We start from the raw sequence: 26,034 nt of genomic DNA, 5'->3' as shown, positions 1-26,034 counted from the left end.
TCTCACCACCAGCCAAGCTACGTCTTGGTGCTTGTTGGAAAGTTCTGGCGATGAGGCATTCTGCCAAATGACTTTGACAGTCTGCTCGGGGAACCATCCCACAGGGTCCACCCTCTCCTTATCCCTCAGGGCCTCTAGGACGTTACGTGCTGACCACTGCCTGATGGACTTGTGGTCAAAGGTGTTTTTCTGCATAAATTTTTCCACCAGGGACAGGTGGTACGGCACGGTCCAACTACTTGGAGCGTTCCGCGGCAGCGTGGCCAGACCCATCCTTCGCAACACCGGGGACAGGTAGAACCTCAGCACGTAGTGACACTTGGTGTTTGCGTACTGAGGGTCTACGCACCGCTTGATGCAGCCGCACACAAAGGTGGCCATCAGTATGAGGGCGATGTTGGGCACGTTTTTTCCCCCTTTATCTAGAGGCTTGTACATCGCGTCCCTGCAGACACGATCCATTTTCGACCTCCAGATAAAGCGGAAGATGGCTCGAGTGATCGCCATCGCGCAGGAGTGTGGAATGGGCCAGACCTGCGCCACGTACAGCAACAGCGAGAGTACCTCACACCTGATGACCAGGTTCTTACCCGCAATGGAGAGGGAGCGTCGCTCCCACATGCCCAGTTTCCTTTTCACCATAGCCACTCGCTCCTTCCAGTTTCTAACGCATGCCCCGGTCCCTCCGAACCATATCCCCAGCACCTTCAGGCCGTCAGCCCTGACAGTGAAGGGGACAAAGGATCGGTCAGCCCACTTCCCAAAGAACATGGCCTCGCTCTTCCCACGATTTACCTTGGCTCCCGAGGCCAGTTCGAACTGGTCGCAGACGTGCATCAGTCTGCGCACCGACAGCGGATCCGAGCAGAAGACGGCGACGTCGTCCATGTACAGGGAGGCTTTTACCTGAGTGCCTCCACTGCCTGGGATCGTCACTCCTCTTATGCCCGGATCCTTCCTGATGGACTCGGCAAAGGGTTCTATGCAGCACACAAAAAGGACAGGCGAGAGAGGGCAGCCCTGCCTGACTCCAGATTTAATTGGAAAGCTATCTGTTTCCCACCCATTGATTGAGACTGCGCTACTGATGTTAGTGTAGAGCAGTTGGATCCAATTTCGAATTCCCTCCCCAAAGCCCATTTTGGAGAGCACATCCCCCATGTAGGTGTGCGATATTCTGTCAAAGGCCTTCTCCTGATCCAAGCTGATGAGGCAGGTATCCACACCCCTGTCCTGTACATAGGCAATCGTATCCCTGAGCAGCGCCAGGCTGTCAGAGATCTTCCTGCCTGGCACAGAGCAGGTCTGGTCAGGGTGAATCACCAATTCCAGAGCGGATTTGACCCGGTTGGCGATGACCTTGGACAGAATCTTATAGTCCATATTCAACAGTGAAATGGGTCGCCAATTTCTAATTTCCTCCCTTTCCCCCTTCTGCTTGTAGATGAGGGTGATGATGCCTTTCCTCATGGATTCTGACATGCTGCCGGCCAGGAGCATACTCTCGTACACTTCTAGCAGGTCTGGGCCGATCAAGTCCCACAGAGCCGAATACCACTCCGCCGGCAGGCCGTCGCTTCCGGGGGTTTTACTCTTCTCGAAGGACTCGAGGGCCTTAGTCAGTTCGTCAGGAGTTAGCGGTTTGTCTAGGCTCTCCCGCGTACTGTGGTCTAGGACCTCCGTGATAGAGGACAGGAAGGACTGGGAGGCCGTGCTGTCCGTGGGCTTCACGTCATACAGTCCGGCATAAAAGGATTTGCTGATCCTCAGAATGTCGGACCGTGATGACTTTACTGAGCCGTCTTCTTCCTTCAGGCTGCTGATCACAGAGCGCTCTCTGTGTACCTTTTGGAAGAAGAAACGTGAGCACGTCTCATCCTGCTCCACGGAGCGGACTCTGGAACGGAAGATGATCTTGGAGGCCTCCGAGGCAAAGTGCGAGGCTTGCTGGCCCTTCACCTCTTGGAGCTCCTCCTTGACATCGACCCCCATCGACCGCAGCCGGAGCAGATTCTGCATCTTTTCCTGGAGTCGGGACATTTCCCTCTGTTCCTTTCTAGCTTTCTGGGTGCCTTTGAGGATGAAAAACCTCTTGATGCTTCCCTTGATCACTTCCCACCAGTGTGTCAGGGACTCAAAGAGGGGTTTCACGGTTCTCCAACCTTTGTAATCCCTCTTGAGCTCCTCAATGTTCTCTGGGGTCAGCAGTTGCACATTTAGCTTCCATGCCCCCCTGCCCACCCTCAGGTCTTCCTCCAAGTGGCAGTCCGCCAGTAGGAGGCAGTGGTCAGAGAAGAACACCGGCTTGACGTCGGTGGATCTGACTGTGAATGCACGGGACACAAACAGGAAGTCTATCCTGGAACGAATGGACCCGTCTGGCCGCGACCAGGTGTATCTACGCTGCGCTCCGTCTGCAGGGTTGCTGAAGACGTCGTGCAGCTCCCCCATTGCGCCTTTGCAGCAATAAAGCTCAATAAATTGTGACAAATAGCAGTGTTGCTAGTGATATTCAGCACAAGGTATTGTCTGGTGCACAGTTTATTCCATGTGACCCTTGACATGTTTCCTCTTTGTCTATTTACTTGAAACCTGCGTACTAATTAAGCAAAAAAAGAAAGACTTGCATTTCTAAATCGCGTCTCACAACCGTAAAACGTCCAAAGCGCTTTACAGGATCACAGAATGGTGATAGGATAGAAGGAGGCCACTTGGCCAATGCCAGGTTGTTCCACTCAACTGCCTTTTCCCCACAGCCCTGCAGCTTTTTCTCTTAAGGTGCTTATCCGATTCCCTTTCGAAAGCCATGATTGCCGCTGCCTCCTCCACACTCTCAGACGGCGCATTCCAGATCCTGACCACTCGCTGCGTGAAAAATGTTTCTCCTCATGTCGCCATTGCTTCTTTTGCTGATCACCTTAAGTTGGGTGTCCTCTGTTTCTCGACGGGAACTGTTTCTCCCCCTATCTAACCTGTCCAGACCCCTCAGGATTTTTGAACACCGCTAACAAATCTCCCCTCAACCTTCTCTTCTCCGAGGAGAACAGTCCCAGTTTCTCCAACCTATCCACGTAACTGAAGCCCCTCGTCCCTGGAACCATTCTCATGAATTTTTTCTGCGCTCTCTCTCCAATGGATTCACATCTTTCCTAAGGTGTGGTGCCCAGAATTGGACACAAAACTCCAGCTGAGGCTGAACCAGTGTTTTTTTTACAGGCTCATCGTAACTTCCTTGCTTTCGTACTCAGTGTGACTGTCTATAAAGTCCAGGATCTCGTTTTTAAACTTTCTCAATCTGCCCTTTCACCTTCAACGAATTGTGCGCTTGTATCTCACTGCTGTACCTGTAATAGGTTATATGTTGTCTCGTGAGGAGGCCTAAAGGCTTGTACAGTTGAGCAATAACTTATTTATTAATAACCCATAACAATATACATATATATAGGATACAGTCCTAACTAGGTGCTATCTTCATGCCGACTTCTACCAGACATACTGTACACTCTGCTACTCCCATGCGACTCCCTACATCATCATGTAGGCAGTGCTGTTTCCCCAGTCCCACATTAGCCCTTGCAGTCCCACATTAACCCTTGCAGTCCCACATTAACCCATGCAGTCCCGGTCACCCTATTACTACAGTACTCTCTTTAGAATTGTACCCGTTATTTTATATTGTCTCTCTGTGTTCTTCCTACCAAAATGAATCGCTGCACACCTCTCTGCCACTTGTCTGCACATTTCACCAGCCTGTCTATGTCCCCTTGAATCCTATCACTATCCTCCTCACAGTTCACAGTACTTCCAAGTTTTGTGGCATTGGCAAATTTTAAAATTGTGCCCTGTACACCCAAGTTTAATTCATTAATCTAGATCAAGAAAAGCAATGGTTGTCGTGCCAACCCCACTGTGTATCTGCCTTCAGTCTGAAAAAACGACCGCTCAGTACTACCCTCAGTGTCCTGTCACTCAGCCAGCTCTGTATCCACGCTGTCAGTGTCCCTTTTATTCCATGGGATCTAAATTTGCAGACAAGCTGATTATGGATAGGGGGATAATGAAGGAAAATGGTGTCAAAGTAGAAGGTCAGCCAGGATCTCATTGAATGGTGGAGCGGACTCGAAGGGCTGAATGGCCCACTCCTGTTCCTATTTCTTATGTTCTTATGTTACACTTTGTTATTTTTTTTAAAAGTTCATTCGTGGGATGTGGGCATCGCTAGCTAGGCCAGCGATGGAAGTCCATGTACATCACATTAACCGCATGACCCTCATCAACCCTCACCGATACCTCATCAAAAAACTCAATGAGGTTCGTTAAACACAATTTGCCCTTAAAACCAACATTGATAGGGTTGAAGAGCCATATGTGAGAAAAAGCATGTGTTTCCTGAACTGGGGGTTCTCGACTGCTGTGTGCTGCAGTCGGCAATATCTTTTATTTCCTTTTTTTTAAAAAATGCACATAGCCTGTATTCTCGCTGTAAGACGGGGCTTATAGATGTGTTGTAGAGGCACAGATGCTCAGTGTTCAGTTGGGGAAGACCATGCCAGTGCCTGGAACTCATTCTGTACCTTGCTACGTTTAGTTACTGAACTTAAATTCTCTCTGACCGACTCATTCTTACTATGTTCTTTACAGGCTTTGCTTGAAACCCAGAAGCAATTGCGAGTCCATGTTCCAAACTTCACCTTCAACCTGGGCTTCTCCGGAAAGTTCTACTACACTGGTGGGTCACTTTTTCTCCTCCTTGCCCAGACTGTTGGATACTAATTGCCTCAAAATAAAGGAGCGTTGGTAATCGTCACTAAGCAGCACCTGAATCCAGACTGACAGGCGTGGGCAGTGTTAGTCAGTCCATTTGCTTCAATATTTTATTGAACCTGACAAGTGTTTAAGAGCATAAAAGAAGAACATAAGAAATAGGAGCGGGAGTAGACCGTGTGGCCCCTCGAGCCTGCTCTGCTATTCAATAAAATCATGCCTGATTATACTTTTATACTTCAAACTAATGCACTGCCTGACCGCTTAATTGTTAAAAAGTAGATCTCTGCTTTAACCCCTGGTATGTATTAAGTTAGTGAATGGTGGATCTTTGCTGGAGCCCTTCTGACTTAGAATAAAACATCCAAAGTTTCCCATTCAGAGGAACAAGAGGCCATTCAGCCCCTCAAACCCTATTCCACCATTCAGTTAGATCATGGTTGATATATGGAATTACCATCTACTCACCTTGGTTTGGTAACCCTTAATCCCCTTTCCCAACAAAAATCTTATCAATCTCAGCTTTGAGATCTGCGGTTGACCCTGAGTATCAATGGATTTTACCAGGGAGAGTCCTCTCCCCTCTGTCCTCTCCCTCCCAATATTTTCAAATTGGTCTCATCAAAGACAAAGATTGTCCCCTATTTATATGTGCTCAAAGTACTTAATTAAACAATGCCCTTCACCTGTGTATCCTAACAATACAATGAACATTTGTTAAACACCTCACTTATATTGTCTTTCTTAATCTTGTATATTCAAGGGAATAGAAGTCAAGTCCACCCCCATAAGTTAACCCTTTTAGCCCAGGTATCACACCCAATCATTATCTGATGACTCCCGCAGTATATTCTACACTGTTTGGATGTGGACGTGATTCAGTTGGCTGTCATGCCCCCTTAAGTGAAGAAGCAAGTTGGCATTGATGCACTGAAGCATGGCATCTTAGGTGCGATGCTGGAGGGCATCTGGTCTGTGTGGAACTGTACCCTGCAGGAAGAAGTAAATAAAGAGCTCCCTACCCTCTACCCAACCCCCTGCCTCCACCTCACCATTGACATATTGGACAGCAAGGGACTGTTTAAGTATCCAGTGCCTCTTTATAAATCATAGAATGGTTACAGCACAGAAGGAGGCCATTCAGCCCATCGTGTCTGTGCCGGCTCTCTGCAAGAGCAACTCATCCAGTGCCACCCCCCTCCCTTAGAATTGTTTTAAAGATACTGGCAAAAGACAGTGTAGGCCACCTTGTAGAATGAGAGAAGGCTGCTTTTAGCTTTGTACGCTAACTCAGTTGCAGTGGGGGGGAATTTAAATCTCGCCCGCTGGCTGAAGAGTTGGCAAAAGCCCCACGTTGCCTCTTTTCAGGAAGGCCCAATGCATTAAGTGCCAATCAGGCACTTAACTGGGCAGTGGGATTAAGGGTCCCAATGGCGGAAGTTCAACCCTGGCCAATCAGAGGCTGGCAGCTCCTTGTGGCTCGGCAGCGCCACCAGCTAAAGGGTGGCTGCTGCCGGTAGTACACCCTCCAGAGGCCCAGGATCGCTGAGGAACCCAGGCCACAGGTGAGCGATGGCGAGAGGGGCTGGGGTTCACGGCAGGGGGTGGGGGGGGTGGGGTGGAGTTGGATGGAAAGAGTAGGGGGGGGTGGCTGTCATTGGGCCCTCCCTTCCTGAAGCCAGATGGGGCACCGAGTGCCTTTGAATGAGGGATCCCCTCATGGTAGCTCACAAAACAACCCCGACCGGCTTTGCTTATCGGGCTTCCCGCCTGGCAACTGCCCTGCCCACCGCTGGGTGAGTACCAGCAGGGTAAAACCCTTAAGTGAGCCTTCGCATCATGGACTTAAGAGGCGCAAAGGCGGCAGGGACCCCACCTGCCACCCTCCTGCCCAATTTAAATGCCGCACCCACCAAGGCTACCCATGGGGGAGGGCATTAAATTCCTCCCCGTATACCCATGATTGTTGATGCCTACAATTGACACTCACCTCAGGAAGTCCTGCTCAGCCTTTTCTTTGGTGCATTCCTCTTCTGCTGAAACTTTGGCTGAGATTCACCTCCCCAAATGTTGTCAGCCGCCTAATACCTCTCTGCTGTCTGCTCCATGTGTGAACCTGGAGGGTGAGTATTGTAAGTTATTTCATTGTGAAGGACATCCTTAACTAGCCCTGATCCTGTCCGCACAACATTCACACAAGCCTGCTCTCCAGGAAGAATCACTTACTGAATAGTGATGGACAGTAGATCCTCAGTTATTTTTTTTTAACCTCCCTGGTCCAGGGTAGGTGATACTAACTATCACTGACCACACCTAGAGCAAAGCTTGAATCTAGCTTTATTAGGGTCAAAATGGTAGTTTGTCAATGGGTTACATTTTTCCCTTTACGCCACCTCAATCCTTCCATCCTGTCTCTATGCCTTCTTCCATTTCTCTGTGCCTTCAACTGCCAAGGCCCTTGGCTCTACAATACTCTCCCAAAATCTTTCTGTCTCTCCAACTCTCTCCTCATTTGAAGACACTCATTAAAACTTACCTCTTTCACCAAACTCTTGGACACCTGTTCTATTTCCTATGTGTGTATTGCTGAAAAGAGAAGCTTTTCGTCTTGCACTCATCCAGGCAAATGCAAGAATGCCAAATTTCAAGCTATCACAACAATTTATACAACAGGATCAGAGTCAACCTTTTGAAATTTGGTATTCTTGTGTTTGTCCTGATGAGTGCAAGATGAAAAGCTTCGACAACATGCCTCTCTTTTCAGCAAGATTCCAGTTCTGTACTACCAAACGTCCTCCTGTATGGTTCAGTCTCAAATTTTGTTTGATAATCGTTCCTGTGAAGCGCTATGGGATGTTTTACCACATTAAAGGTGCTATATAAATGCACATTGTTGGTGTTATATGTTGTCACAACTCACGATCACAACATCTTTACCGGCAATGTGAACAATCCTTACATTGAATGGTTGAAACAATAGACTTCATCTAAACAGTCTTGCATTTTGAGTTTTAAACTTTTCAATTAATGCCAGTGGATTATGGTCAGTGTAGATTAGTGGTTCTTTGTTATTGTGTTGGACATAAACTTCAAATCGTTAAAGAGATAACAACAATGCTATAGAGTACTTCCTCTGATATTGATTTAGTTTCTTCGAAAAGTACCCCACCGGCTTCCCTATCCCGAATCGATCATCTTATAATAGGACTTCACCTACCCCCCCAAAGTCACTAGCATCAATTGCCATTTTAAAACATTTGGTAAAGTCAGGGGCGGCCAACACTGGTTCATTTATTAAGACTGCCTTCAGCTTTTCAAAGGCTGCTTGGCATTCTGCTGACCATACCGCTTTTGCCTGTTTTCTTAACAAATTGGTGAAAGGTACAGCTATTGCGCTGAAGTTAGGCACAAATCTCCTATAAAATCCACACATTCCCAAAAACCTCATAATTTCTTGTTTGGTTTTAGGAATGGGAAATTCTATTAGGGCATTCACTTTTGCTGTTAGCAACACTTGCCCTTGTCCTACGATGTGACCTAGGTAAGTTAACCTTGCTTTTGCAAATCTGCTTTTGGCCAGATTTATGACTAAGCCAGTCAACTGCAATTGCTTAAACAGGTCCTCTAATTGCTTTATATGTTCTTCCCACGTGTTACTATATATTATGACATTGTCTAGATAAACCACACAGTTAGGTACTACAGCTATGGCTTGATTCATAAATCTCTGGGATGTAGCCAGGGCGTTTTTAAACCCAGACACATGATTAGACATTGATACAACCCACTTGGTGTAACAACGGCAGATATTTCTTTAGCCCTTGATGTTAATGGCACTTGCCAGCACCCCTTCAATAGATCAATTTTAGAAAGGAATGAGGCACTGCCAAACTTATCGATACAATCTTCTAACCGAGGCATTGGGTAAGAATCTGTCCTCATTACTACATTCAGCTTCCGTCAATACATTCACTTTCCTGTAGTTAATACAAAATCTAGTGGATCCATCTGGCTTAGGAGCCAATACTACTGGTGAACTCCAGCCACTTTGACTAGGCTCAATCAATTGATTGTCCAGCATATGTTGGATCTCTGCTTCTAACTGAGCTCGTCTTTCTGGGCTCAACCTATAATGATATTATTTTATCAACACTGGGTCTCCTACTTTCGGGATCCCTTGTAAAATCGTCAGGGACATCTCTTCCACTCTCCCAGGGAAAGCTTTAGCAGTTTCCAGTGCCATCTTATTTTTAACAGCACAAACCCGGTGTTTCCTTTTAGCTTTTATTACTTACTAAGTCTACATCCAAATTGTCATTGCCTTTTGTTCCGAAATATCCCAGACCCGAGCCCCAAAGTTTGTCATGACTCACCGGGAATAGTGCGCTATAATATCAAGCTCCACTGTTCCCCGAGCCGTGATGAATGTGATAAGTTTGACCAAACCACCAGATTTCCCCAATTCCACCTAACTGTTTAATTTAGGTTAACAGAATATGAGTACCAGGTTTGTAAACTTAATGGGCAACATTTTCCCCCATCCGGGTGGTTGGGGGGTGGGAAGTACAGGAGCGGGTGCAGGCGGGCGAGCTTCCGATCGGCACCCCCGGTTGGGGGCGCACCGCCATTTTATGTGGGTGAGCCAATTAAGGCCCACCCAGCGTCACGCCGTCCACTCCCTGTGCGGGCGAGGCGGGGGGAGATTCCCTCAGCCGGGAGTGCACTCTTTCGCGCATGCGTGTGAAAGAGCGCACAGATCTCCCTGAGGCAAAGTGCTGCCTCAGGGAGATGGGCTCCGATTTAAAACTTTCAATAAAGGTGATAAAAAAAAATTCCCTGCCATGTCCCCTCATGTGACACTGTCACATGAGTTGGGACATGTCCATAACTTTTATTTAAACATTTAATAAAAATTTAAATACCCTCATGGAACCTCATCCCGCCCGTGGATGAGGTTTCATGTTTTTTCCGAAGCCCGTCAGGGCTCCCGGCCTGTCCGCCAACCTTAAGTTTGGACGGGCAGGTCCATCAATCATGTTAATTAGTTTTTTAACGGCCTTAATAGGCCGTTGACAGTTTGGCAGTCGCACAGCCTGAAAATCTAAATGACGCGGGGGTGACATCGGAACGCATGCCCGACGTATCCCCACATCATTTTACGCATCGGTGAGCAGGCCCCGCTTCCACTTGCCGACCAGAAGATGCTGCCCAATAAGTAAATAACTGTTTATTGAACAAATTGTCTTTAACTAGTGGCAAAAGAACGGAATATGAACGACTAATTTCGATATCTATAACCTAAAGTCTACCCCTTCTTAAATCCTGAAACGCACACATACAAGACACATAAGACACACAAAAACCTCGATTTTGAGGGTGGGATTAAACAGTTCAATAGCACCAAATCCAGAGTACAGGATTCGATGGGTTGATTTTGATCGATGCCTTCCAAATCCCTTTCAGTTCTTGTTGATGACACAAGGTGGGTCTTCCAGCACTTTCAGTCTTTATTTCACTGGCTGAGCACTTGCCTTTCACTGTCTGTAACAGTGATTTTCCCCTATGCCTCTTGACAGGGGTTTTCAGAGAGAGAGCAGGTTATAGAGATATGAGAAGAAAAAGCCAGCTAGCTATTATTGTGGAATTACTGGAATCTTCCTCACACAGGGGAAAGAGGCTTTAGGCCTTGTTTCTTTCCGGTTAGGAGCTATTCTGCTGCATTGCTCTCACACAAAACCTGGTCACCTGGTCAGGAGCCAATTAAAACGTTGTTGCCAGGCAGCTCCCTTGGTCCAGGACTCCTTTCCAACACCGTCCTGTCTTTCATGGTATACTCTGTTCCAGGATTGCAACATTGTATACATTTCTCATCCTGTTCCAGTGGACATGTCTTTCAACCTGCAGCCATTGTAATTTTAATCCACAATCCAACAGAAGTAAAAGATATATTTCTTGCAACGTACTAATTTTGCAAGTGACCTTGTTAATTATTCATGGCTTTTCTTTCAGGAACTAATGAGGAAGACCAAGGAGACAGCCTTCTACTGGCCAATGTGGATGAGTTTTGGTGGTTTCCGCACATGTGGAGTCATATGCAGCCGCACCTCTTCCACAACCAGTCTGTTCTGGCAGAGCAAATGCTCCTCAACAAACAGTTTGCACTGGTGAGTTGGAACAGGTACAATTTTTATTTCTTTAGTGGCCCTGAACGTGTATTTTATAAAATTTAAAAATGTCGATGTAGATGAGGAAGGTCACTTGTTCCATTCCGGCTCCTCCATACTGAAAGACCACACAGTTTGTTCCCTCTTACGTCCCAACTATTCTTTACGTGATTCCAAAGTATTTTGTCTCTGTCACTCTCCCTGGAAGTCCATGCCAACTTTCGATCACTGTTTCATGAAGGTCAAGTTCAATATTGGTCCTAAATTTGTCTTTCGCTTATCTTAAATGTGTCCCTTATTCTGTTTGTTTGCGATTTAATTTAAAGTAATATTTTGTCTGTGCCATTCACAGTCTTGAGACCGCTTGTCAGTCTCCTCCTTCAAAGGCTTGAGAGCCTCAAATCTCCCCAGTCTTTTCTCCGACCTCTAAAGTTAGGGACCATCCTTATTGCTGTTACCACCACCGCCTTCAAGACTTGAATGTTGCTCTTGTGTAGAAGTGACCAAAAAACACTGACGACTGAAGCACATCTCTGTGCCCAAACTCTGGAGCTTGCAGGCTGCTGGTTTGATTGTGGAGTCCTGGTGTCCCTCTCCAAGTTGTTTTCCTTACTCTCCAAAGATATGGGCTGGATTATACACTGAGGGGGAGCTCCCCACAGCCCAGCATAAATGTTGGGGACAAGCCCACCTCCACTCAGACAGCTCTCCCTGCTTTAATTTTTCGGGTGACGGCGAGACTTCTGCCCGTGTCCAGGACCAGGTTCCACCTCATAGAGCTACTGGCCAATCGGAGGCTGGCAGCTCTGCACACCAGCAGCGCCAGGAGGAGCGATGGCCGCTACTGGTACGGCATGTAGATCAAGGAGGTGGCGTTCAGCGATGGACCCGCCACTCACCACCCTGCCTTGGAAATATATCGGCCGTTCCTTCACTGTCGCTGGGGCAAAATCCTGGAACTCCCTCCCTAACAGCACTGTGGATGTACCTACACCACATGGACTGCAGCGGTTCAAGGAGGCAGCTCACCACCACCTCCTCAAGGGCAGTTAGGGACGGGCAACAAATGCTGGCCCAGCCGCTAACACTCATGTCCAGTGAATGAATAAATTTTTAAAAATCAGGTACGTCCGGCATCTTGCTGTGACCAGGCTGTCACGTCCTGTTGAGATGGGGACTGGCAGGAGGCATGTTACCCAGGACAGGGGGAGAGGGTGGCTGTTGGGAGGCAAGGCTACAGGGAGGTGCCCCTGATTGGCACCGGGGGCCCAGAAAGAGGCACCCCATCCCCTTTAACTGGCCAGCAGGCGGCAGGGTTAAATCTGCTGGGTTTGCGTGTTGAGTGCCGGCATCTCCCGCTGCCTGTTAAACCAGAGCGGCAGTGGGATCAGGTCCTTAATTAGGCATTAATTGCCTCAATTGCATTAAGGGCCTCAATTGCATTAAGGGCCTCAATTGGGCTCCAGCCTGGTGACCCACCTGACGTGTCTCCCGCCGCTGGTAAGATCGGGGCTGGGCAGGCCGCCGATGGCAAGGGGCCCTCATTTATGGGTCCACCTACCTGCTTTCGCACCCGAGGGCGACCAGTAAAAATTCAGCCCACGCGTTCTAAAGTCGAGCTTGTGAAACAGAGAGAACTGTTGAGGGTAATGCGAGCGGTCGTTCTGAAAACAAAAAAGTCTATCTTGGTTTGAGAGATGTCATTGTGATTCTAAGCTAGGGAAGCAGTACAATCGAATCTTGTGCTCAGTGAAGTATCTGTGATGCACGGTGTTTTCTTTCAGTGCCTCGTGTCTCTTTCCGTGTGCTAACATCTTTAAGAGAAGCTGTTCCTACATGAGAAAGATGTTTGAATGCATGTTCTCTTCCAAACAGCAGTTAAGCCTCTATTATTGTAGATCCACAGGGCTCCACGTTACATTCTCAGAATGTTGATGTGAAAATTCCTGAATTAGGATCAGATCCAACACTGAAAAGGTCACGTTAAAGAATCTAGGAGGTTTAATACAGCCCTTTGCCCACTCATCGCTACTCCTCTGCTTCCCTTACTCTCCTGCCACTGCACCCCAGGCTTAAACCCTCCATGAATAAGCCCAAAAATATCCTCTTGTTTCTTGGCATTCTCTAAAGGACCCACCAAGGAACTTGTTGCTGGCTCTTTGCAATTAGCAACCCAAAGTGCACCATCCGTCTCTCTTACTGCCCTCGCTGTCCTGTTGGCCAACTAGGGGCTAGCCTCACTAACCTCTCTCCCACCCCACTCATGCCAAACCACCAATGCATACACCCACACACCGCCACCTCATCCCTCCCCACCCACTCCTTGTTATTCTCTTCTCCTATACTGTAAGAACACAAGGAATAGGAGCAGTAGTAGACCATCCATCCATTGAGCCTGCTCCGCCATTCAATGCGATCATGGCTGAACCTCTGCCTCATTTCTACTTTCTCGTCCATTCCCCTTTGATTCTCTGAAAGGCCGAAAATCTGTCTATCCCAGCCTTATATGCATCCAATGATGGAGCATCCATAACCCTCTGCGGTAAAGCATTCCAAAGACTCACAGCTCTTTTGAGTCACGGAAAGATTTACAGCACAGATGGAGGCCATTCGGCCCATTAAGTGCATGCCAGCTCCCCACTGAGCCATCCAGTCAGTCCCATTCCCTTGCTCTACCCCTGTATCCCTACAAGTTTATTTTCTTCAGGTGCCCATCCAATCTCCTTTTGAAATCATTGATTGTTTCCACTTAGAAACATAGAAACTAGGAGCAGGAGTAGGCCATTCGGCCCTTCGAGCCTGCTCCACCATTCATTATGATCATGGCTGATCATCCAACTCAATAGCCTGCTCCCGCTTTCTCCCCATTCCCTTTGATCCCTTTCGCCCCAAGAGTTATATCTAACTCCTTCTTGAAAACATACAATGTTTTGGTTTCAACTATTTTCTGTGGTAGCGAATTCCACAGGCTCACCACTCTCTGGGTGAAGAAATTTCTCCTCATCTCAGCCCTAAATGGTCTACCCCATATCCTCAGACTCTGACCCCTGGTTCTGGACTCCCCCACCATCGGGAACATCCTTCCTGCATCTACCCTGTCTAGTCCTGTTAGAATTTTATAGGTTTTTATGAGATCCCCCCTCATTCTTCTGAACTACAGCTAATATAATCCTAATCGACTCAATCTCTCCTCCTATGTCAGTCCCACCATCCCAGGAATCAGTCGGGTAAACCTTTGCTGCACTCCCTCTATAGCAAGAACATCCTTCCTCAGGTAAGGAGACCAAAACTGCACACAATATTCCAGGTGCGGTCTCACCAAGGCCCTGTACAATTGCAGCAAGGCATCCCTGTTCCTGTACTCGAATCCTCTCACTATGAAGGCCAACATACCATTTGCCTTCTTTACCACCTGCTGCACCTGCATGCTTACCTTCAGCGACTGGTGTACAAGGAATCTTCCACCACCTGTGTGAGCAGCGAGTTCCAGGCAAGAAATGAAGAAATTTCTCCTTATCTCAGTCCTAAATGCGTGGCCCCTTATCCTGAGACTGTGCCCCCTTGTTCTAGATTCTATAGCTAGGGGAAACAACCTCTCAGTATCTAACCTGCCAAGCCCCTTCAGAACCCAGGAACCAATCTAGTGAACCTTCACTGTACCGCCTCCAATGCAAGTATATCCTTTCTTAAATGTGGAGACCAAAATTGCACACAGTATTCCAGATGTGGTCTTATAAAAACCCTGTACAATTGTAGCAAGACTGCTGTATTCTTGTATTCCACTACCCTTGCAATAAAGGCCAACATGCCATTAGTCTTCCTAACTGCTTGCGTACTTGCATGCTAACTTTCTGTGTTCCTTGTATGAGTAGATGCTAACCTCCTTGGATATCAATATTTATAAGTTTAATAATGATAAATAATATTCGGCTTTTCTATTCTTCTTACCAAAATGAATAATCTCACACTTCCCCACTACAGCTGTCACCGTGAAGCCCCTCTCCCCTCCAAACTCATCCTACAGCAAGTATGAAGAGTGCATGCACTTGTTTGTCCCTCTGAGCTGGGTGGCGAATGGCAGGCATTAGGGAAGGGTTGTGTGATCGACCATGTGGAAGGGTCACTGAGGCCATGGGGGCAAAATGCACCGCAATCGTAGTCAGGGAAGACGTCATTTGTGACCTGTGTTAGGACCTCTTTGGAGCTGTCAGCCATCATTTAACGCGACGCAGATCAGGGAGTGAAAGGATTTAAGAGATACGCCCTTGCTGTTGCCTGCTTCCCATGAAACCTCAGTTGATTAAATCTGTCTGGTTCCGCTAACCGTGTGAATTATTTGTACGACAGTGACTGCGCCATTAATTCTGCGTGTGCTCTCAGTGCATTCTTTTCTTTTTTGTTAGTACAGATAGCCGCCTATCCCTGTACGACGGCAGTTAGATAGGTGCTTGCTGAGTGTTTACTACAGTGTTCTTTAGAACTGCAGGAATTGATATTATAATTACTGGATTATACGGATGTTGCACAGGCTGTTCTGTAAGCAGCCAGTGCCTTGAGTTTCTAAGACTATATCAGACCAGACTATAACCAGGCTTTGGGAAGGTTTGCTTTTCCCTTCTATCCCCACCCCCTCCAGACACATTATTTCCCTCACTGCCCCCCCCATTGCCACAAATACGACTAGACTTTTATAAAGACCTGCGAGCTCATTAACAAGTCTGGTTAGATTCAGTTATCTGCAGAGATCTGTCATCGTTCCACAGGTGAGAAAATAGCAGGTTACCAAACTGCGGCTCCTGCAAAATTGGTGCCAAATTGCCTCTGCTGTGCGCTAAGATCTAAATCAAGGCAAAAAGTCTTTTCAAAGTGAAAACCCAATGTGGCTTGACGCATAATAATCTCTCCATATGTCCTTGTGTTTTCCTGCTAATGGCGAGGGATTTGTGAATTAAAAACGCACTGAGGGGTAGGAATTGGGCCGCATTGTGTCAGTTTTACAGGTGTAAAATGGTCCCGGCAGAGCCTAAATTTGGGAACCAATATGGGGAAGGTGGTTGCATAGTTGTATTGTCATTGGACTAGTACTCCAGAGACCCAGGGTAATGCTCTGGGGACCCAGGTACAAATCCTACCTATCGGCAGATGGTAAAATTTGAACTCAGTAAAAAATCTGGAATTAGAGGTCTGATGATGACCATGAAACCATTGTCGATTGTTGTAAAAACCCATCTGGTTCACCAATGTCCTAATGTCTTAAATGGCCAAGTAAGTCTTCTCACAATTAGGGATGGGCAACAAATGCTGGCCCGGCCGGTGACGCCCACATCCCGTGAACGAATGATTTTTTTAATGATGGTACGTCCAACTGTGAGCTGGGTCAGGCCAGTTTTACAGATGTCCCTAGCAGTACTTGGTCCCTTACATGACGGGCCTAATGGTTTAGAATCAATTCGTAATCGGATGAGTGGGGCAGATCTGTCCTGCTCAGAGTACTCCAGCAAACGGTGCCACCAACTAAACAACAATTGCTTCTTTTGTTTAATTCTTTCAAATCTTTAACTTAACACCTACCTGAGGAGTTAGGAGTAGCTGGAATGTTTCCCCAGCTCCACATTCACTCTTCCTTCTCCGGGCAGTGAGGGATGGGCTATCAAGGCTGTAACTAGCCTTGGGCATTGTGCCAGTGGTACAAACCGCAACGACCTCCACGTTCCAAAAATGGATAAAGGTTCTAAGGGCAGAATGTTCAGCTCGATGTGCGGGTGTGTGCCCAACCCGCTCAGGTGTAAACATAGCGCGATACTTTGATCGGCGGCGCGTGTGAAAGTCAGAGGCCCGCCCGTCGACAACTAAGAGGGCAATTAAGCCCATCAAAGATCCAATTGTCCCCAATTTTCCACAGTCCGTCCAACCTTACGGTTGGCGGACGGGTGAATATGCCGGACAGGCTTTCCATTTTTGATGAAACCTCATCCAAGGGCGAGATGAGGTTTCCATTATTAAATTTTTTAAAATTTAAATATAAGGACAGGATTTTCATCATGTATATACATTCAGGTGACTGATTCTGATGCATGGACATTATTTTCCGGATTTTAAAATCTTTATTTCTTGCTTTCAGATTCTTCAGTTGCCTGAGGCAGCCCTCTGCCTTCAGGGAGCTTTCATTCCGCGCTCCCCTGCGCCCGCTCTTACGTCAGTGCCCGCCCTCCTCCCACCCCCCACCTTGGGCAGCGCTAAACGTTTTCAGCGCATGTCCCACGCTCACTGGCCGTTAATCGGCCAGCCAGCGTGAAATCGCGGTCGGGGGCCAATCGGGTGCGGTGGTCTGTTCCCCGATCGCTCCCAGGCCTAAAAATCCTGCCCTAAGTTTCTAATAACACACTGAGGGGTAGGAATTGGGCCGCGTGGTGTCAGTCTTACAGATGTAAAATGTGCCCAGCAGAGCCTAAATCTGGGGACCAGTATGGCTGACGCGGTGGCATTGTGGTATTGTCACTGGACTAGTACTCCAGAGACCCCCCAGGGTAATGCTCTGGCGACCTGGGTTAGAATCATTATAGTCAATCCCTATTCTGCTTTATCCAGAAACCCACACTACGGATGGGTGTATCCCTGGAGGTTCCAGCACATGACTTCTCACCATGAACCATCCCTTCCCCCACTCGCTCCCCTCATTAGTCCGTCCCCTACTGCCATCCCAAGGCCAACTGGGGAGAGAATAAACTCTGTTACCCAATTTTGTTTTATATATATATATAATTTTTCATGGGATGTGGGCATCGCTGGCAAGGCCAGCATTTATTGCCCATCCCTAATTGTCCTTGAACTGAATGGCTTGTTCCGTCCAGTTCAGAGGGGCAGTTAAGAGGCAACCACGTTACTGTGGGCCTGGAGTCACATGTAGGCCAGACCAGGTAAGGACGGCAGATTTCCTTTCCCTACAGGACATTAGTGAACCAGATGAGTTTTTACAACAATCGACAATAGTTTCCTGGCCATTATTACTGAGACTAGCTTTATATTCTAGATTAATTCAAAATTCCACCAGCTGCCTTGGTGGGATTTGAACCCATGTCCCCGAAGCGTTAGCCTGGGTCTCTGGGTTACTAGTCCAGCAACATTAAAACCATCTCACCCAATTAGGTCAGTCTCAACCGTTGGTGAAACAACTTTTCCCCCCTCCCCAAATATTTTTATATCCTAATTAATTAAAGTGTTGAAAGAAAGTGGGGCAAGGAAACAGAGTCTTGTTTAGATGCTTTTAATATTTTTCTCCCGGGTGTTGCTCACTGCAGCGTCCTGCAGACCAATCTTCCGATTCCCGGTGACTCCAGGGGTGTCCTGCAGGATTGGCAACCTGGACTCCGCACCAGAGGTCAGTGTACAGCAACGTGGAGCAGGAGCACTGGCCCCAGCGTTGCTGAAGTTTTGTGAGAATGCATCAACGAGTGCCGCGCTTGAGCAAGTTAACTCGGCACCAGGCTTTTTCATCTGCCTACATGGAGCGCAGTTTATGGGAGGAAAGCCAGCGTGTGCTGTGAATGTCATTAACAGCACTCAGGTGTGATGCATCATGAAACCACACTGAAACCACAGGGCAATGCACAGGCCTGCTGGGTGTTGTGTGTTCAGTGCCTAAGTTTCTCTCGACAGTTTTGCTGTGATTTCTGCTGTGGACCTCCTGTGGCCCTTTAACTGATGACTTGAGCAAGTCCTGTCGCTGCCTTTGGCAATAGAGAAGCAGTTTATTTTAGGATGCAGCTTTCTCTCTTTACTTTGAATTGTCCTCTGGTGCAAAGGGCCCTAAGATCATATGTAGTAAATTCATTGGGGGCACGAATTCATTTTCATTCCCCCCTAGAACCATAGAAAAGTTACAGCTCAGAAGGAGGCCATTCGGCCCATCTTGTCCATGCCAGCCCGAGGACACCCAGGTGCCCTTTCTAATCCCACCTTCCTGCACCCGGCCCATAGCCCTGCAGCTTACAGCACTTGAGGTGCAGACCCAGGTACTTTTTAAAAGAGTTCAAAGTTTCTGCCTCTACTTGGGCAGTGAATTCCAGACACCCACTACCCTCTGTGTAAAAAAGTTCTTCCTCATGTCCCCCCCTACACTTTCTGCCACTTATCTTGAATATATGTCCGCTGGTTCTAGAATTCTCCACCAAGGGAAACAATTTTATCCTGTCCACTCTATCTATTCCACTCATAATTTTGTACACCTCAATCAAGTCACCTCTCAGCCTTCTTTGTTCTAAGGAAAATAACCCCAACCTATCCAATCTCTCCTCGTAGCTACACTTTTCTAACCCTGGCAACATTCTTGTAAACCTCCTCTGCACTCTCTCCAGAGCTATTACATCCTTCCTGTAATGTGGTGACCAGAACTACACACAATACTCCAGTTGTGGCCTCACCAGTTTTTTATACAATTCCAACATTATATCCTTACTTTTATATTCTATACCTCTGCCAATGAAGGAGAGCATTCCATATGCCTTCTTTACAACCTTGTCTACTTGAACTGCTGCTTTCAGGGACCTGTGTACTTGTACGCCAAGATCTCTCACTTCATCTACCCCTCTTAGTATATTCCCATTTATTGTGTAATCCCTGTAACTGTTTGACCTCCCTAAATGTATGACCTCACACTTCTCTATGTTAAAATCCATCTGCCACTTTACCGCCCACTCCACCAACCCATCTATATTGTTTTGGAGATTATGGCTATCCTCTACACTATCCACCACTCGGCCAATCTTTGTGCCATCTGCATATTTCCCAATCGTGCCCCCCACGTTCACGTCCAAATCGTTAATATATAACACAAACAGCAAGGGTCCCAACACCGAGCCCTGTGGAACAACACTTGAGACAATTTTCCATTCCCAAGGGCATCCATCGACCATTACCCTTTGTTTCCTGTTACAAAGCCAACCTTTTATCCAGTTTGCAAGTCCACAGCTACACCTGCCGAAAACAGGTACTTTGGATGTTTTTTTTCTAACGTAAGATAACTGGGACAGTTTGCTAGTTATGGGCACAGTATAGTCGTTAACTCCTTAGGCAGCCCCTCGGGATGGAGGCTGACTTGTTTCCACTCTGGTTGGAAGAGTTCTGAAATGTCTGATAAATCTGGTCTGCAGACTCTGCCACATGGGGCAGGTGGTGCTTGGAGGGTGGGGTAGATGGGGTATTTGGAGGTTAGTGCACTCCCTCCAACGTCTAGACTTCACCTTTACACATTTCCAACAAAGTCTCTCGATGTGCTCACTGCCTTCCTGAATGAGCCTTCACCATTTTGGTTGGTCACAGGCCAGGGTCTCCCACTTTTGATGCTTTGAGGACATCCCTACAGTGTTTCCACTGTCCTCCTGGGAGCCCACTGCCGTGACCGAGCTTCAAGTAGAGCAGTTGCTTCAGGAGTCCAGTGTCAGGCACACGGGCAACATGTCCCACCCAGCAGAACTGGCTTTGAGTGCTGGGCGAGTTGGCTTGGGAGAGGACGCTGCTGTCGGACCCCCCTTTCTCGTCACCGGATTCGGAGGATCATGTGAAAGCCCCGCTGGTGGTAATTCTCCAGTGCTTTGAGGTGCCTCTGTAGGCTGTTCAAGCCCCTGAAACATATAGGAGCACAGGGAATACTGCTGCCCAGTAAACCAGGATCTATAGTTGATATGCTCTTTATCTTGGCTCCTCTCTTGTTGAGGAAGCCATTTACAAATGGTATTGACCTGCCCGTGCAATATGACACTACTTTACTGCGACAATACATTAAACGACCTGGATAACATCACTGTGCGGAGTGAAGCACTGGTTGGATTATCTACTGGCTGCAATGGTTGTTGAGCTTGCATGCAGACAGATTGACCAGAGGGATCGGTCACAATGGTACCATATTCGCATTGACAAATATTTCTTCACGGGTCCTTTAATAGGGTTTAAACAGACTTAAGAATCAAGTACGATCTGGAATAACACGGTTGCAGTCCTGTTGAATCCTTGGCAATGTGTTGTGTTAGATGCAGCTAGAAATGCTTGTATTTATGTGGCACCCGCACAGCAATCAGGAATTTGCTGTCCAAGGAACAAGTCCAAGCACGCAAGCCACATTCCTTTTTAGTTGTCTGTACGCACGGTCACACTTCAATCTTAAAGGAACCACCAGGTGCAACAAACTCAGACCACACACAGCAAACAGGTGTTAGAGGGAACATTGCCCCTTCTCGCGTTTCTCTATATTTCACATACAGTGAATTACTCTGAGGTGCAGCAGCCAGGTTACACACAGTGAAATCTTGCAAAAAAAAAATGGGATTTTTTTTAAAAACCCCTTTGTGGTCTGAGTATTTGAGGGAGAATGCAAAGACCGAGCAGAACTCCCTGTTTTTTCTCTGCATAGCACCATGAGACCTTTAACGTCCACCCAACCATCAGAACGGACCACAGGATCTTGCTTTCGTGCTTTTAGATCTGAGACGAAATTAATTAACACTTGGGAAATGATAGTCTCATTAATGAACGTCAGTAAAGATTTATTAAAGGCAAATCGTGTTTGACTAACCTATGTGATGACTTTTACGCTTTGAGAAAAGTCTGTGGGCAGCATTTTCCCCTCCATCGTGGGGGGGGTTGTGTGGGAGCAGGCGCGAGTGGGCGGGTTCCCCAACAGGGGAACATTTTACGCGGGCGGGCCAATTAAGGCCCGCCCAGCGTGACGTCCGCCCTGAAGCGCTGTGAGCTCCCGATGCGGGTGGGGGTGGGGCGGGGATTCCCTGAGCCGGGAGTGCTGCCCCTTTAAGAACGCACAGATCTCCCTGAGGCAAAGTGCTGCCTCAGGTACATCAGTGTTACTTTTAAAATGGGAAAAAAAATTAAGGACGCGTCCCCTCATGTGAAACTGTCACATGAGGTGGGACATGTCCATTACTTTTGTTAAAAAATTTTTGTGAAATTTTAAATCTTACGTGAAACCTCATCCTGGCCGTGGATGAGGTTTCGTACATTATCCGAAGGCCACCTGGCCTCCTCGCCTGTCCGCCAACCTTAAGGTTGGACGGGCAGGCCCATTAAGTTCATTAATTAGTTTTATTAATGGCCATAATAGGCTGTTGACAGTTCGGCGGGCAGGCCGCCAATGTCACCCCGCATCATTTTACGCACCCGCTCACCGTCTGGAAAATGCTGCCCTGTATTTTCCTTTTGTGAGGTGTCCCTTTAAGTCCAAAGTGAAACTGAGACAATTCTGGAAGGGGGAGGTAAGGGATTTGGATATTTGAACTTCTTGAGTATGACACAATTTCAGGGAAGTTAAACCTTGGCTGAAGTTGCTATGGAGACAAAAACTAATTGTAGGGGGTGTCAGGTTCCAGCCTGTTTTGTGGCAGCGGGTCTGGGCAGACACAATTCAGAACACAGAATTTGTGTGAGCAGAAGCAAGCAAAGCTCTCTAAGAATAGATCAGCTTTCTGCTTAGCAGTAAGAAGAAAATACAACTCCACATGCTCGTGGCTGCTTCACCAAAAGGACTGAATCCTGAAAGTGGTGTGAATGGTTCAGGCATGGTAAAGAGCTGACCATTTGTGTCAGAGGACCATACTGTGAACTGGGTGTGTTCATTGGTCTGTTGAACAGGAACTCTTGAAAGCTATACCATCAAGACTGTCATGACCTGAATGAGAGAGGACTCATAGTCGTGCCCCTGGCCAATGTTAACCATATCTGGGGATCCTGGATAGAATACAACCTGTGGAAGTGACTCGAGTGCAAGATCCCACATACCAAAGGGCAAGTTGGAAAGACTCTGAGATTGCACGTGGTGGCGCATTTGCTCAGGAAGTGATGCGAGTGCTTGTAGCTATGTGAGGCACATCTTTTGTTGCATCAACTATCTAAAGTGAAATTTATCTTTATATTTGAAATATCATGCTTGAATATGTTGATTTTAGCTGCTTTGTTACAGTAAAAGTTTCAAAAAGTGAAATTTTGTCCAGCGGTCTCATTTCCGTTGGCGTTGTGGGAATTCTTTTGAAAGCTATCGGTCTCCACAGGAATTATAAGACTCGATTAAGTTCTTCGATGAAGTAACAGAGAGGGCTGATGAGAGCGGTGCAATAGAAGTTGTGTAGATGGGCTTTTAGAAGGTGTTTGACAAAGTGCCACCTAATAGACGAATAAGAAAACTTAAAAAACCTCCGGGACAGTGGCGGCACGGTTACAAAATTGGCAAAAGGTCGGAAAACACAGCAACGGTGAAACAGTTGTTTTTAAGACTGGAGGGAAATGGTTGGGGTTCTCAGGGGTCAATATTAGGACCGTTGCTCTGTCTACTCCAGACCAGCTCAGCTAAAAAGCTACTGACTCAGAGACAAGGGACTGGATTTTCGTTCCCAAAGTGGGGTAGCTTGGGTTGACATATTTCCTGGTTCAGGGAAAAATCTCCAAAATGGTGCAATTTTTGCAAAGGGGAGGGGAGCAGGTGCAGGATGGGTGGCACCCCGCACTGCAGGTGAGACCCTTACTACAGCAAAAATGGGGTCAGTGTGAATGCAGCACTAAGTTCAAATGGCCCCACTGAGTTTAGGTTTCCCAACCGTGTGAGGGACGCTCCATCCCCTCCCCCGCCCACCCCCCCTCCCCCGCTGTCAGGAATGGGTCCCAGCCGCCATTTTCAAAGGGCCGCGGAGTCCTGGAGACGCCATGAAAATCCAGCCCAAGAATCCCGCCGGCTGAGGGTGTAAAACTTAATAATCAACTGAGACGCTGGCGTTTGATTCGTAGATTTGTGGTCATTTACCTCCCAAAGGGAACGAAATAGGTCGGAGCAGGTTCATATAGAAGCAAAAATACTGCGGATGCTGGAAATTTGATATAAAAACGGAAAGTGCTGGAAAAACTCTGCGGATCTGGAAGCCCCGGTGGAGAGAGATGCGGAGTTGGTGTTTCAGGTCGATGGCCTTTCGTCAGGGCAGGGCGAATTCATGTTGGCCGAGGACTGGATATTGTCCAGAAGATATAATAATGTCAATAATGTTATTGGAAATTATTTTAAAGTAGAATTTAGTGGTGCCTGTGTCCAAGTGCGTACGTGTGTGTGTGTGTGTCTTAATTGGATTAAAGCCAGCTGGTCGAGAGGTTTTGATGTATAGAAGAGAAGTAGGTCTGAAATGGTAATTAGATAAACATAAGGAAATAGAAGGTGAGGTGTAAAGGGGGCAATTTGCATTTTTAAATAGACCATTCAGAAGAGCGGGTGAAATATTACACCTAACCAGGTGAGGCTCAGAAACAATGGCCAGCATTTTCCCCTCGGCGATTTGGGGGTGGGGCCCACTCGCCGAGGGGAAAATGACGCAGGATGACGTCGGGAGGAATCCCCGACCTCATCCGGGCCCCTTTAAATTTTTAGGAAGGCGGGCGGACAATGAAATCAGCTGTCCGCCCGCCGACCTGTCAATGGCCAATTGAGGCCATTGACAGGCTAGTTTAGATAATTAAAGACCTGCCCATCCAAGCTTAAGGCTGGCGGGCAGGCCAGGAGCCCCAGCAGGCTCCAAATTGTTCATGAAACCTCATCTACTGGCGGGATGAGGCTTCATGTCCGTTTTTTTAAAAATGTAATCAATTTTAAGTTTATTATTAACATGTCCCATCTCGTGTGACATTGTCACATGAGGGGGACATGTTAATAATTTTAATATTTTTCTATAAACTATATAAACTATAGAGTTTACTTACCTCTCACGAATCTCCCTGAGACAGGACTTTGCCTCAGGGAGCAGTGCGCTCTTTGACAGATGGGGATTCCCTCCCCCCACCCCGCACAGGAAGCGCATAGCGCTTCCCGTCGGGCAGGCCACTGGGCGGGCCTTAATTGGTCCGCCCACTCAAAATGGCGGCGGGCCCCGCCCAATTCGGTGGCGGGAGTCGGCTGTCCGCCCGTCACCGAGCCAGTGGGGCCCTCACGCCATCCGAGGGCAAAGTTCTGCCCAATGTGTTTATTTTTTCCCAAAGCTTACTAGTAAAGTGGGTATTATGAAAGGGTTTTATTGTTAGAAGGTTTAAAGTTTTAAAAAAAAACCTAGTGACATTGAGAATTTGCATTCAAAGAGGAAAATATGTATAATGGAAGAGAAGGCTGTTGGTAAAAGGAGGAGGTGTTCTAAGATCTAAAGCCTCCAGCTTGTAAGCCTCAAGTCTGTCTGCAAGTACCCAGAGCTGAAAGAAATTAATTTTGAATGTGACTGTCTAGGGCGTGCTTTGCCAAGGGTCAATTTAAATCTATGAGTTTTACTGTTGTCTTAATGGGGGTGTAACTGAGAGTCAGATTAATTAGAGGATTTTTGTAGTTATATGTCTGTGCTTACAAACTCCTTGTATTAATAAATGTTTCATTTAATTTTACAAAAAAAAACCCTTGAGACTCAGTGGTCTTATTACTATTGAATTCAAAGCCTGCATCTTAAAACATAAAATTTGCAAAAATAGGTTATGACAGTTGTTTCAAGTTTCCCTCTAGGATTTGAAAAACTCAGTCTTTACCGTCAGTTGTGTCATAATAATATATTGGGCTAAATGACTTTTCCTCCTCTCATGCTTCATTCGAGGATCTTCCAAGGCTGTGTTTTTGTCCATTAGTTATTCATCAACAAACCTCCAGTGTAGGAACATCCATATAAATAGTTCTTCATATCTTTCTGCTGTGAAATATTAAAAGCGAAACCCGCTGGACAACTGACAGCTTCTACCTCATCCATTTGCTGTCACCATGGCCTTAGTGGGGCCATTGACATTGTCTTGCTTCTTCGCTGGCTTTCTTCAATCCTCCCTCAGTCCACATCTCACCATTATTCACCCGTCCAATTTTTCTTCTTCCTCTTCTGTTTTTACCCTCAATTTCTCCTTCAAGTGTTGCTGGGACAAGGCTGTTGGGTCTTTGTTTCCAATGCCTGTACCTGGCTAGCTTTCTCTCTCTAACTGTACTTAGCAACCATTGTGATTCCTGAGCTTTTACTCTTGATCTAACGCTGTTATTTGTCTTTCTGCCCCCAGCTGATTCTGAGCATCCTCCACCATATCCACATTTCAAAAGCTGCTCTCCTCC

General features: G+C 47.1%; 1 protein-coding gene across 1 annotated transcript in view; it reads left to right on the top strand.

The window, feature by feature from the left end:
• Window positions 1–26,034, top strand: part of ndst1b (N-deacetylase/N-sulfotransferase (heparan glucosaminyl) 1b) — a 96,009-nt gene that overhangs the window by 7,331 nt on the left and 62,644 nt on the right. The window contains exons 2-3 of the mRNA XM_078551199.1: window positions 4,642–4,729; window positions 10,774–10,928. Coding sequence (XP_078407325.1) covers window positions 4,642–4,729; window positions 10,774–10,928 — 243 coding nt within the window. The remainder of the gene's footprint in view (window positions 1–4,641; window positions 4,730–10,773; window positions 10,929–26,034) is intronic.

This window comes from Cetorhinus maximus, chromosome 10 (assembly GCF_964194155.1).
Source record: "Cetorhinus maximus chromosome 10, sCetMax3.hap1.1, whole genome shotgun sequence".
Lineage (NCBI taxonomy): Eukaryota > Metazoa > Chordata > Chondrichthyes > Lamniformes > Cetorhinidae > Cetorhinus > Cetorhinus maximus.
Note: the sequence above shows the minus strand (reverse complement) of the source record. Positions and strands in the feature narration are given on the sequence as shown.